The 13105-nt window shown below is 39.7% G+C and overlaps 1 protein-coding gene across 1 annotated transcript in view; it reads right to left on the bottom strand.

The window, feature by feature from the left end:
• Positions 1-4434: 4434 nt before the first annotated feature.
• The window catches only part of Cmpk1 (cytidine/uridine monophosphate kinase 1), a 28268-nt gene continuing 19597 nt past the window's right edge, over positions 4435-13105 (bottom strand). The window contains exons 3-6 of the mRNA XM_028786011.1: positions 9345-9497; positions 8068-8144; positions 7744-7840; positions 4435-6603 (exon numbers count right to left, since the gene is read on the bottom strand). Of these exons, the coding sequence (XP_028641844.1) occupies positions 6562-6603; positions 7744-7840; positions 8068-8144; positions 9345-9497 (369 nt within the window). The 3' untranslated portion in view covers positions 4435-6561. The remainder of the gene's footprint in view (positions 6604-7743; positions 7841-8067; positions 8145-9344; positions 9498-13105) is intronic.

The raw sequence follows: 13105 nt of genomic DNA, 5'->3' as shown, positions 1-13105 counted from the left end.
AAAGTAGAAGGTAGAATCAAGAAGATCAGAATTTTAAGGCCATCTTCAATGCTACATAGGAATTTGAGGCTGGCTTAGGCTACATAAGACCCTGTCAATCAATCAATCAATCAATCAATCAATCAATCAATGGGGAAATATGGAAGAATAGTAGAGGTATGTGAGGGCACACTGTCTGGTTATAGTAGACACCAGGTAAAAAGATGGGAAGCAGACTAAATATCTTAGTTAGGGTTTCTACTGCTGTGAAGAGACACCATGATCATGGCAACTCTTATAAAGAAAAACCATTTTATTGGTGCTGGCTTACAGTTTCAGAGGTTTAGTCCATTATCATCATGGTGGGAAATGTCGTGGCATGCAGGTAGACAAGGTGCTAGAGAAGGGGTTGAGAGTTCTACATCTTGATCGGCAGATAGCAAGGAGACTGTGTGTCACACTGAGCATATCTTGATCATATAAGACCTCAAAGACCCCCACCCCCACAGTAACATATTTCCTCCAACAAGGCCACACCTACTCCAACAACCACCTGATAGTGTCATTCACAATGGGCCAAGCATTGAAACACTTGAATCTATGGGGAGGAAAGCATTCCTATTCAAACCACACTGGATGAGACTCAAGGTGAATGCATTAATTGTACCTCAGTTCCAAACCCCAACTACTACTTATAAAGCTCATTAGGCAATTGGCTCAGCCTCTTTGGGCCTCACTTTAATCATCATGCAAAAGGAAAACAATTCCAAAGTGCCTCAGAATTGCTAGGAAAACAAAATGAGACCGCAGAAGTAAAAGCCAGCCAGCACTGGTGACTGTGGTGGATCCTACTTGTAAATGCAGCACTCAGGAGGGCGAGGCAGGAAGGATCTCAGCACACTGCGTGCAAGTCAATGCACAGTTAGGTCCAGGCCAGCCTGGGCTACAGAGTGCGAGCTTAGTTATGGCTAGGGAGATTGGCTCAGTGGATAAAGGGCTTTCCATGAGCATGGGTTCGGAGTCCCCAAACCTATGTAAAAGCCAGGCATGGTGACTGCCTATGATCTCAGCACTCAGAAGACAGAGACAGATGAGATCCCTGGGGCAAGCTCTGAGTTCAGCAAGGCATCCCACCTCAGTAAACAGATTGAGAAAAACAGATCAACTTCCCAGGTCCACATGCATGTACATACACATATGTACAAGCATCCTCCCTCATACATATGAACCCCTCACACATGAACATGTATAAAGCATACACACATATGGAGAAAAAAAGCATTTCACTCAAAGTATGGTTAAGAAACCACTAGACCTTAGTTTGTCTGTTAAGCTTGTAATGACTACATCTATTTGATGGTTGTATCTTTGTCCTAACAGCCATTTTGAATGATCATTTTTTATAACATGAAGAATTTGGTGTTATTACCATCCTTTGGAACCAAGCCTCAGTATTGACACCCCTGAAAATTGGCTTGTGAGTGACCAGTAAACTAAACCTAAGAGAATACACCCTGAATGAATGTTATTACACTGAGATCATGAATTGAATCCTATGTGTATATAGCTATTATTTTACCAATTAGTTTATGTACATGTGGTCACATAAGATGGTGATTTAGCTCTAAGTAACTACTTTGAATCAAACTCGGAAATATTGATAAAATAACTCAAAACACAAACTAAAGAGAAATGAAGATAGATGATGTTAAGGTGAAATTCATTCCTCAAAGAATTTTTGACAACAAAACACTCAGGAGTGGGAGTGCAGTCTGTGGTCATGAACATTTTGAGATAGAACAAGAATGGTGTTTGATGAGAGACAGCAGGACAAGCCAGCCCCAGCAAGGACCATAATGTTCGTATAGTAGCATGAAATCTCTCTTCTTGCCCCATGCTATTCCACTCCCCCCTCAGTTTGTATTTTTCCATGAGCACACAGCAGTAAGCCCAAGCCCAGTGTTTACCTTCCTTTCTGAAACAGCACTTATCCACCCTAAGTAAAGGCTCTCAGCAGTGGAAAAGGATATGCTCTGCTCAGCCATGCTGGATTCAGCACATGACACACCCTGACTAGGTGAGATCAGTTTTAGGGAGGCTGGTTTTGTTGTTCAGCCTTGCTGTATTGTTCAGTTTGTCCTTCTGGGCTCACAGGATCTTTTCCTCTTGCCTCAGCATTCTTAAGTAATCAGAATGATAGGCACCTGCCAAGGCACCAAGCAGAGATTGCTGTTTTAACTTGGTCGATATATTATTTTAGTTCTTGTGGTGCTGGAAATTGAACCCAGGGCATGGATAAGGCTGAACAAATGCTCTACCGAGGAGCTATGTCCTGAGGTCAACCACTCAGTCACTCTAAAGTGGAAATACTCTCTCCCAATCTAAAAGCTAGCCAATTAAACCTTATTTTTTCCCTTCTAAATAATGTAAAGAATGTTCATTTAGCCTATCATCCCAAATGAGGACAGGGCGACAACAGTGTATGCACTGTGCTCCTGGTAGTGAGAAACAGCCCACCATCATGGGGCCACTTTGATGCTGTCCTACCACCATCAGACACACAGTTTGTCAAGTTCTGGCAGTTTGTAAAAACGCTTCTTTATAAAGCCTATAAACAACTCAGGGTGAGCTGGGGCACAGAACTTTATGCTTTCTGTAATTCTGTGCCTTTTAAGTACTGATTGCTGAGCCCTGGAAGTCCTTAGAACCAGGCAGTTGGCAGGAGGCCAATTCTGCTGTATGCTTACAGGGATGCAAGGGTTTAGAACTCCTAACAAGACTTACTGAATTAAGGCATTTTCTTGGAAATTCACCTTAAATTAAGGAGTCAGATGTGATGGTACATACCTTTTATCCCAGCAATTACTTGGGAGGCCAAGGTAGGCAGGTCTCTTGTGAAACAGGCCAGCCAAGGCTACATAACGAGACACTGTCTTAAAAAAAAATACTGTAAGAATATTTCCAAAGCTCACAAACGTTTTTGTTTGTTTACTTGTTTGTTTAAAGTTAATTCTTTGCTGGGCAATGATAGCACATGCCTTTAATCCCAGCACTCAGAAGGCAGAGGTAGGCAGATCTGAGTTCAAGGCCACCCTGGTCTACAGATTGAGTTCCAGGACAGCCAGGGCTACACAAAGAAACCTTGCCTTGAAAAACAAAAACAAACAAGCAAGATTCTTTTTATGTATCTATATATCTCTGCATGTGCAGGGTGGTGTGTATGTGTATCTATTCACACATGGAAGCCAAAGGAGGGCACCAGATCCCTCAAGAGCTGGAATTAGTCACATATGCACTATGCTGAGATCCAAACTTATTATTATCCATGAAGTGCTCTTACTTAATACTGTCCATGGACACACTACAGGCTAGAATGTGATAATATATTTGGTAACCTACCAAGAAAAGCCTCTTTGAAGACAGACTCAAGAAAAACGGGTTTTGCTCTGATGGGCCAGCAGGCAGGGATCTGTAAAAGCCTGAGCCTGGCAGCCTGAAGCTAGTATGGCTAACCTTAGCTTAATACTCATCTTGAAAAAAAAGAAAAAAAAATTCATCTTGAGTTTCCCTATCTCCCCACAAGAGGAAAGCTGGTGAAACACAGGGTTTGGAAAATACCCAGATCATTACACCATCATTAACAACTACACCTATACCTACTATACTGGTTCCAGGAATGAGGAAGGAAAGGAACGGGTGGGTGGTTAGGACCATTGTTTTCCTTTCTCTTTGGCACATAATAAATAAGCTTCCTTTTAACTGAAAAATGATTAGAATTATGGAATGTTAAATTTAGCTGAAGACACAGAGGTGTTAGAGATAACTGAACTAAGTAAGAATGACTGAACTTGTCCCTCAGCACAGAAGAGGCTAAAGTAGGAGAGTGAGTTTGAGATCAGCTTCAACTACAGTTAGAACCTGTCTCACAGGGGACAGAAAAAAATAAATGAAATTAGCAGAAGATATCTGAATTTCCGCATCAGTGATTCAGAAAGAAAACTAGAAGGCAAAGAATGTGCTGGTAGCAGTGATACCCCTTCGAAGATGAAGGCCCAAATCTCCAAGGAAGGAATGCTAACTTCATATCTTTCAATCACCAGTATCTCCAGGTACCCCTTTAATGACTGCACATTCTAAAACAATAAGGACATGGCCAGTCCACAAAAAGCCCATATTTGGAGATATTCCCTGCTGCTAATTTCCCTTCCAAGAGACAAGCAAAGAATGCTTCCTACAGGTGGTGAAACAGGTTACATGTGCTCTGCCCAAATCAGCTCTTGAAAAAATGGGATATTACACACTGTTTAAGTCCAGACAGCCAAACACAGTGCAGAAGTTCTCCTCTGTCTGCACTGTTTTTGCTGAGAACTCGTGTGTTAAATATAATGTTTCATGTCCAATACACTTATAAAGAGAATAGAAATCAGAACCAGCAAGGACACCAAAGGCATCAGCACATTTATTGAGATTATTTACTAAATAATCATATACATCCAACACTAGAACATGGAAATGACAGTAACTTTTAAGAGGCTCAAAAGTAAAGTCCTTCAAGAATCGCAAAAGCTTCTAGTACTGTATCTTTGATAAACAGAATGATTAAACTAGCAAAGTCAGATTTATCTCATCAACCCCAAAACTCAGTATTGCCAACACATTATTCTACTTAAAAAGCAAACTTACTCATAAGTCAGAAATTACCGTGAGTTTTTTGTTTGTTAATTTGTTTGCAAATGTCAGAGAGATATTTGATTATTCAAAACACCTAGTCCTCTCAAAACCTGAAGGGTGTTCTTACAGTCATCAGTAAGAGTATCTACATTCCCAGCTGGTGTTTCTTCACTTGCATGGACAGGAAGTCTGTACCCTCTCTTCATTTCATAGCTGTGTGATTAATCACCAACAAAGCCTCTGCCCCAATGGATTAAACTACTAGACAAAAATTCACTATAATCTTCTAAGAACCAAGACAGACTGAATATAAGCATGTGGTAAGTACACTGTAGCATGAAGGGATACTTTGTTTTCTAACGACAAGTAGTAAATATTGTGAAAGACACTTAGAAATGCATTATTTTTAAAAGTCCATTAACTTGTTCTTACTATTTTCAATAAAATCTAATTATATAAAGTCTGTGTTCTATTTAACACTATGTACTAAACAGTGTAAGTGCTGAAATGAGGATTTAAAGTAATCTCTCTATTAAGAACCTTAGATACAGGCTGAACAGGCAGCTCACTCAAAGGTGAGAAGCATTTGCAGTTTTGCAGAGGACCTCGGTTGTTCCAAGCACCTGCAAGGCAACTCACAATTTTCTGTAGCTCTAGTAGCAGGAGATCCGACCTCTTCTGACTTCTGTGGGCACCAGGCATGCACATGGTATGCAAACATACATGCAGACAAAACATTCATAAACATTTTTTAAAAAAGAACCTTAGTTATCACTCAGTTTTAGGGATAGGAAATAAAGAACAAAGAAAAAAAGAAAACAAATTTTTAATTTTCTAAAGAAAGAAAATCACTTGGACTTTCAAACTTTATTGAAAAAGCAAGCAGGAAGGGAATCAAACATTTATAAGATATATTTATTATTTTTCTGATCAAAGTGCAATGATTTTTAAAATCTTTTAAAACAAGTAACCATGAAAAACATATTCCAGAAAGTAAAATACAAATGGAAATTTTAACCATTAGATTGCTTTGTCTAATTTATTCTAACTGTATTTAGTCTAAGAAACAAAACAAAAAATCCTTGAACAATTATTAAAACAAGAACTGAATCAAATTAGCATAAACTAGTGAATGCGTGTCAAGGATCTGCTTCTAGGAACTGTGGTAACATCAGTTTAATGATGACTAGCCCTGTGTCACAGAGCATAGGAACACAGGTCACTACTTGTGACCCTTGCCCCACAGATTATGTCAGAAGAAAGCTGACAATCCTGCTCAGGCTCTGAATCCCCTGTCCCCTGACTCAAACCTTGGGAGCAAAGACTATGCCCTGTTATACAACTTTGCACAAGCTGCAATAAATCAATCTCTAAGTTTTAACTTTCGACAGGAAATGGTCAGTTATTTGATAAATAGAACCTTGCTAGGAATCCATTTCATGAGTTTGTTTACTAAACACCATGAGCAAGAACCAGCTACACATAAAGTTCCTTCAATTTTGGTCCACAAATTCACTTAGGAGGTTGGAAATTTTAAATGCGCAGCAAGAGGAAGTGGAAATCCCAATATGTTGCAATTACAAAAGGGATATACATGCATACAAAAAAAAATTTAGCTCACAGAAGGCACCGACATAAAAGGGATAAAAGGGATAGTCTTTTAACAAGAATTAGCTGATACCCTTCTTCGTTTTGTGAGCACCATAATACCTAAAATGATTTAAACCTGAATTCACTGTGTACTGTGACCACAAATTAAAAAAAACACATAATTTAATTTGCCTTACTATATATTTCTAGACATTAATTGAGATGTAATTTTGAAAGATTAAAACTGCCTTAAAAGGGGGCTGTGATAGCAGCTATCAAAGCAATATTCAAGCATGATTTCAAAGATGTCTTCAGGGTTAGTTAGCCTTCTTTGTCAAAAATCTTCACAACTTCACCAAAAACCTGTAGAGGAAAAAGACAATTTTAAAAGCAGATATTGTAAAAATACAGTGTAGCATGTATGAGGTCCTGGGTTCAATTCAATTCCCAATGCCAAAATTAAAAAAAAAAAAAATACAGATAAAACTGTACAGCTAAGTTCCTGTTTAAAAAAAATACATCAATTCTGTATTGATTTTAAACATTATAATTTCTTGTTGTTTTTTTTGTTTTGTTTTATTTTTTGGTTTTTCGAGACAGGGTTTCTCTGTGCAGCCCTGGCTGTCCTGGAACTCACTCTGTAAACCAGGCTGGCCTCGAACTCAGAAATCCACCTGTCTCTGCCTCCCAAGTGCTGGGATTAAAGGCGTGCGCCACCACTGCCCGGCGATTTTAAAGATTATAATTTCTTAATTTCATATATTTCACTATATTAGTAATATAAATGAAGCACATAAAACTGTGAACACTTTGCCTTCCATTTTATTAATGCTTTCTGACTAAACGTGCTTCTTGATGGGCTGCTAGTAGTCTGGTAAAATAGAAACCCAAAGGATGAATCTCACTCGACTGTAAAAGTCCAAGTCCTCTCATGGGCCGACCGACTCACCACTACAGGCAGTGGCAGTGAGTGAAAGATCTCAGTGAGCCCTCCTCTGGGCCTTACTTTGGCCAGTGATTCTGAGAGAAGCAAGACTGAGAGAACTGGGGAAAAGGAGTGCAGATGAATTCAGAAACAGGAGGAGTATCTGCAGGCAGGGATTTACAGACACTGAGGTCTGTACAGGGCAGAGAGCAGTATCCTGGGAAGCCTGCACCTCAGGAGCTCTGTGTTCCGTAAGAAAACAGCCAGGGCCCTTGGCTACGACATGCCAGTTGTGCTACAGATTGTGACAATGAACAAGATCCAAATCACTGTACTGACAATACCAGTCTTTCCCTATTTGAGGAAAGACGTCTGGAATTAATAAACCACCCACTTCTTGTGAAAACAAGTCTGATGTTATAAACCCATTTTAGACTTACTAAAAAAAGGAAAAAAATTTTCACAGTTAGCCTCAAATCTCTTGAAAAACTAAGTACTATTCTTTAGAATATCTTTTTTCATACCTACCCCAGTGATCAATTTTTTGTTTGCTGCAAAGACAAAGCAGATACACTTACTTCATCAACAGACTTAGAAGCATCTATTTTCTTGACTTTCCCCATTTCTTCATATAAATCAATAATTGGTTTTGTTGATTCAAGATAAGTCTGAATTCTGCAAAAGAAACAATTATTTCATGACTGTAGGTTAACTGTCCTCCCTCTTCCACATTACAGAAAGGCTGACAAGAGAGTCTGATGCTTGCTCTCTTCACAGAAGCCACCGCGCCTATGTGAGAGTGACACATTCTTTTTCTGAACAAAGTAGAACAGAACAAAACAGAACAGAATAAGCCGTCCCCACAGCAGGCATGAGGTGGTGAAGTAAGGCCTGCGAGTTACCTCTTTTCCAGGCTCTCTCTGTTGTCGTCACTTCTACCACTGCTTTTTCCCCTTTCAAGACATCGTTCAATACAGATCTAAAGAGAGACAGAGTAAAAAGTTATGTTTTTAAAAAAGCAAAAAAGAAAATATTTTGAAGAGACTAAAACAAAACAGAAAAAACCCAAAAATTCTACATTAAACTCAATGTGTCTAACTCATTAATCAACATGCAAAATCTTTTTAAATTTAAACATGTGGTTCAATTTATATAAACTAGGTTAAATAAGTACAGATCATAGTAAGAATTCATTCATGACTCAGTTTTTCCTGCTGTATTTTTTTCAAACTGCAATAAAAAGAAGATCTGTGTGGGTATGGCTTCATCTCAGACATATTATTAACTCATTAGGTATGAATTATGTGCCTCAAACTTTGTACCATTTTTGCTTACTTTACAATAATTCCATAAATATCCAAATATTTGAGTCAACATATTTGAATAAAGCATCTCTTGTTAATCGTGAATAAACATTCCTTAGCTATAAAGCTGTGGTAACATTTTAAAGTGAACTTTGAAGAGTAAGTGAAAACATATTTTGAAGAGTTGGGAGGAGAGAGTTACATTTAAAACAACTCAAAGGCTGTGGCAAGCCTTTACCAGAGGCGCATTTACAATTCAACCTAAGAATAGCCTACTTCCTTCAAGGCACTCCTTCAGATTCAGACTGTTGGCATCAATTTAACAAAATTTATAGCCTAGTGGTTGTCTAACAGAGTCAGGCTTTTTAATTAATGGTTCTGAGAAATTTATTTACTTATTCAAAGGTATGTCTTGGTTTGCCATTAGAAGTTGGGGAATGGGAGCAGAGAATTTATTCTTGCTATTTTCCAAATCATTCTATTCATAGAAGACAAATTCCTCAACAACAGCAGGCTTCTCCACCTTTCCAGATCTACATCTTCCATAAACAACACACCATTCCAAGCAGGAGACACTTCAGCAGCACTTCAGCTTCATGACCTAACATTACTATATACGCTTATTAAAACAAACAAAACCAACTTGACTCTTATTACATATACAAAGTAAAACAAGCCTTAGGGTCACAAAGCCGCTCCCTCAATATTCTATTAACAAGGCGATGCTGTTCTGCCCACCCAGTCTATTCACTCACTAGATATATATACTGCTGCCAACAGAAAATGTTAATTTAAAAAAAAAAATCACTATTTTTCTCTAACAGCTGACCATCTATAGCTTGAAGCTCATGTGGACAGATGAATATGTTCATTACCTCATTATTACAGTCAAAAAACAGAACAAAAGACACATCTGCTTTTCCATCCATGGTCTTGTTCCAACCCTGAAGGTTGTCTTGATTTCTTGGAAATCCATCAATCAAGAATTTATTCTTCTGAGCATTGGCAGCCATCGTTTGGTCCATTTCCTAAAGGCAAAAAGACTTAGGCTCAATACTGCATCACCAAAGGGCAATTTCTCCCCTCGCCCCCTTTTTCTTTCTATGTATCCCTGACCGTCCTGGAACTCGCTCTGTACACCAGGCTGGCCTCAAACTCAGAAACCCACATGCTTCTGCATATCAAAGACATACACCACCATGCCCAGCTAAAAGACAATTTCTTAAGCAGAATAGCAGGCTGATGGCTATTTGCTACTTTCCCCTAAGCCACAGGAGTGGAAGGTACATAGGGAAACAGCCTGGGTAGAAGTGAGTCAACTTCTTGACATGGTTGCTTGCAGATCAGACTATAGGTATGTGTTCCCCTATTGTTCTCATTCCCCCACTTCTATAGTTTCTTTATCTTATGAAACATACCCCATAGTGAGCATGTTGAATGTCCTCTGAAGGTTTCTGTTTGTTAAATGTTTGATCTCTGGGGTAGGCCTACCTTTAAGAGAGTGGCCTCATAGATGCTTGGGAACACACTTCTAAAGGGGACTATGGAATCCTGGCTCTTTTATCTTTTTGCTTTCTGGGCAAGAGGTAGTCTTCCTTACTATGTGGATCACTGCTAGCTAGTATTCATACCAATGGGCCAGCCCCACATTTCTAAGGAACTAGAGTGTTGTACAGTGACAGCTGATCAGCACAGTGTACTACCTTCTCATACAAATGACCACTTAGAGCTTTGTTCTAACATCTGGAGACCCTGTGTTGCCCCATGTTTCTCTTTCAAAAATCACTGTGCTATAGGAGGTAGTAGTTCTGTTTTGTTGTTTTTCAGACAGGGACTCACTATGTAACAGAGTCTGGTTTCCAACTTGAAGACCTAGGACTATGTGTGTGCACCACTGCTCACTGCTGAAATTGGGGCTCAACTTTACTATAATTCAAATCTAATCACTAGAAGCTGGGAAAGCACTCTTTTACTATGCAATATCCCACTCTTTTTACTTTTTGTTTATTTATTTACTGAGCAGGGTCCCACTGAATTCCCCAAGTTGGCCTTGAACTCATCCGTACCTCAGGTCAGCCTTGACTAAGATTCCTCTGGCCTCAGCTTCCCAGGCACAGGCCTGTGTTACCAGCCCTGCCAATTTGCTCACACTACTTAAGATTCAATACTAAAATAAACAACTGGCTGGGTGTGGTGGTGTACCCCTTTAATCCTAGCATTCAGGGAACACAGATAGACAGATCTCTTAAGTGTGAGACTGGCCTGGTCTACATAGAGAGCTTCAGGACAGCCAGAGGGACATAAACCCTGTCTCAAAAACAAAATAAATAATAAATAAAATAAAATTAGAAAAAAACTCAAACTAATTATACTAAATGGTCCTGGCTGTCCCCAAGCACAGACAGCACAAGGTGTAACACATTCAGAAAGACTTCAAAAACATATCTCATCATCTTTTTCCAAAACCAGAACTTATGTAGAATATGGGAGTAATATGAACGAGATATAATCTTTAATCTGTCTAAATCCTGGCACCTCCATTCACCACAGATGCACACCTCTAACAAGCTGTAGAACCGTTAGTCCAAAGCACACTGGCATGTATTACTCTCCATAAGCCAAGTTTCCTCGGTCCACAAGAAGAACATTGCCGGGACCTATTTTCTGTAAGTTATCTCAGAATCCAGCTGCTCCAATTTCACAAAACTTTTATGAAACAGTGTTTAAGCTCCTGCTACAGCATTCCTACCCCCATTATGATAGGAGGTCTCTGAGATGCCACACATCTAACATGTTCACTTAGCATACGTTCCTTTGAGTCTACTATCAGAGAGAGGTCACGGCCCTTGCTCTTGGAGGATTCACAGTATAGTGGGGAACAGCTACACATAACATGCTAAGTCTTCAGACAGCAAAGGATGCTCTTAAGACAAAAAACACTAAGTCTCTAGAGACTGTGAGAAAACCTGACGGAAGGGTTGGCAGTGGAGCTGCTTCTGAAATAACAAGCAGCATGGCAATGTGGATCACTAAGACAGTGGGAAGCAGGGGTATAATGGCTGGAAATGAGAAAGCATGACAGCTTTGATGAATCGGAGGCAAGCTGGTACAAATGAATGTTAGGACATATACCGAGAGTGGTGGGAGATAGGTGGCCGGGCGGTGGTGGCGCACGCCTTTAATCCCAGCACTTGGGAGGCAGAGGCAGGCGGATTTCTGAGTTCAAGGCCAGCCTGGTCTACAGAGTGAGTTCCAGGATAGCCAGGGCTACACAGAGAAACCCTGTCTCGAAAAACAACAACAACAAAAAAAAGATTCAAGTGATTTTAGTGATAGACAGGAGATGAACAGGAGTGAATGAGAGATCCTCTCACTAAAGAGTTGGGCAGTGAATTCAACCAATAGCCAAGACAGGAAATAAACATTATACTTTGGGTGATAGACTTAGCCTCTGGTATGACTCTGAGACATTTATGAAAGATTTAGATAGTTGCCTGACAGGAACATGTCTGCAAGCTAAACAAAGGTCTGCTGTGCAGAATTGTAGAGTTCAGCAGCACTGGCACTGTGAAGACATGGCATGGGTTAAACCACCGAGCAAGGAATACATACAATGAGAGCTGAAGAGAACCAAACTCTAAGAAGCATAGTGGTTTAGAAAACTTGCAAAGGAAAAAAAAAAAAATCAAGAGACTGAAAAATGGCAGTTCCTGCCGTAGGAAGAGAATGAACAGAAATGGTGGTACAAGAAATAGGTGGAATTTATTTCAAAGAGACATTTATTAATTAAGACTTAAATGCGAGAGGAAAAATAAGGACTAAAAGTATTCCCTGGGCTACACAGGGTCAATCACTGATAACATGCAGTAAGAGTTCTGCCTGTAATAACAGCTGAGGTTGGAAGATTCCAAGTTCAAGAACTACCTGGGCTACAGAGCGAGTTCAAAGCCAACTGGGCAACCTGGTAAGAGCTTGTCTCAAAGATAGCAAGTATTAAAAAAAAAAAAAAAAAAAAAAAAAGAATGAAGCTCAGTGACAGAGTACTTGCCGGGCATGCTCACAGTCCTGTATTCAATCCCCAGTACCACACACCACCAACAACAGTTTCAATGGAGATGTTGACTTTCCTTTCATAATGCTCACCACCTATGGCATCAGAGTAAGAGGACAGAATGGGAGATTTACTTATTCTGGAAAGGATTATCCAGGCTGAGGCAGACTGTGAAAGAGCCATTCTGCACCCCAAGTGTCTCCAGTTACACCCAAGATTCACTACAGAGATCCGTTTATTTCTTCCTGTTCCTAACAAAGCAATTCTGTTTCACTGGTTTTCTTATGTCAAAATACTTGTAACTGACTAGTCTTAGGGACCTACAAGAAAGCACTACCTACCAAGGTATATATATATTTTAAATCTCACAGTGAAAATAGCAATTCATTCATTAGGAACATAAGGAGACTTCAAAACAGAATTATCAACAATGAGAAATCTGTGAGTGGGCGTCACTGAAGGAGAAAACTAAGACATTTGAGAAAAGGGAGGACAGAGCAGTGAAAGGGGAGAATAACCACAACGAGAGAGAACCACTGCATGCTGGGAAGGGTGGGTCCAGAGAACCACTGCATGCTGGGAAGG

The sequence above is a fragment of the Grammomys surdaster genome, unplaced genomic scaffold (assembly GCF_004785775.1).
Source record: "Grammomys surdaster isolate TR1022 unplaced genomic scaffold, NIH_TR_1.0 100, whole genome shotgun sequence".
Classification (NCBI taxonomy): Eukaryota; Metazoa; Chordata; class Mammalia; order Rodentia; family Muridae; genus Grammomys; species Grammomys surdaster.
This window is presented reverse-complemented; position numbering and strand designations above follow the sequence as displayed.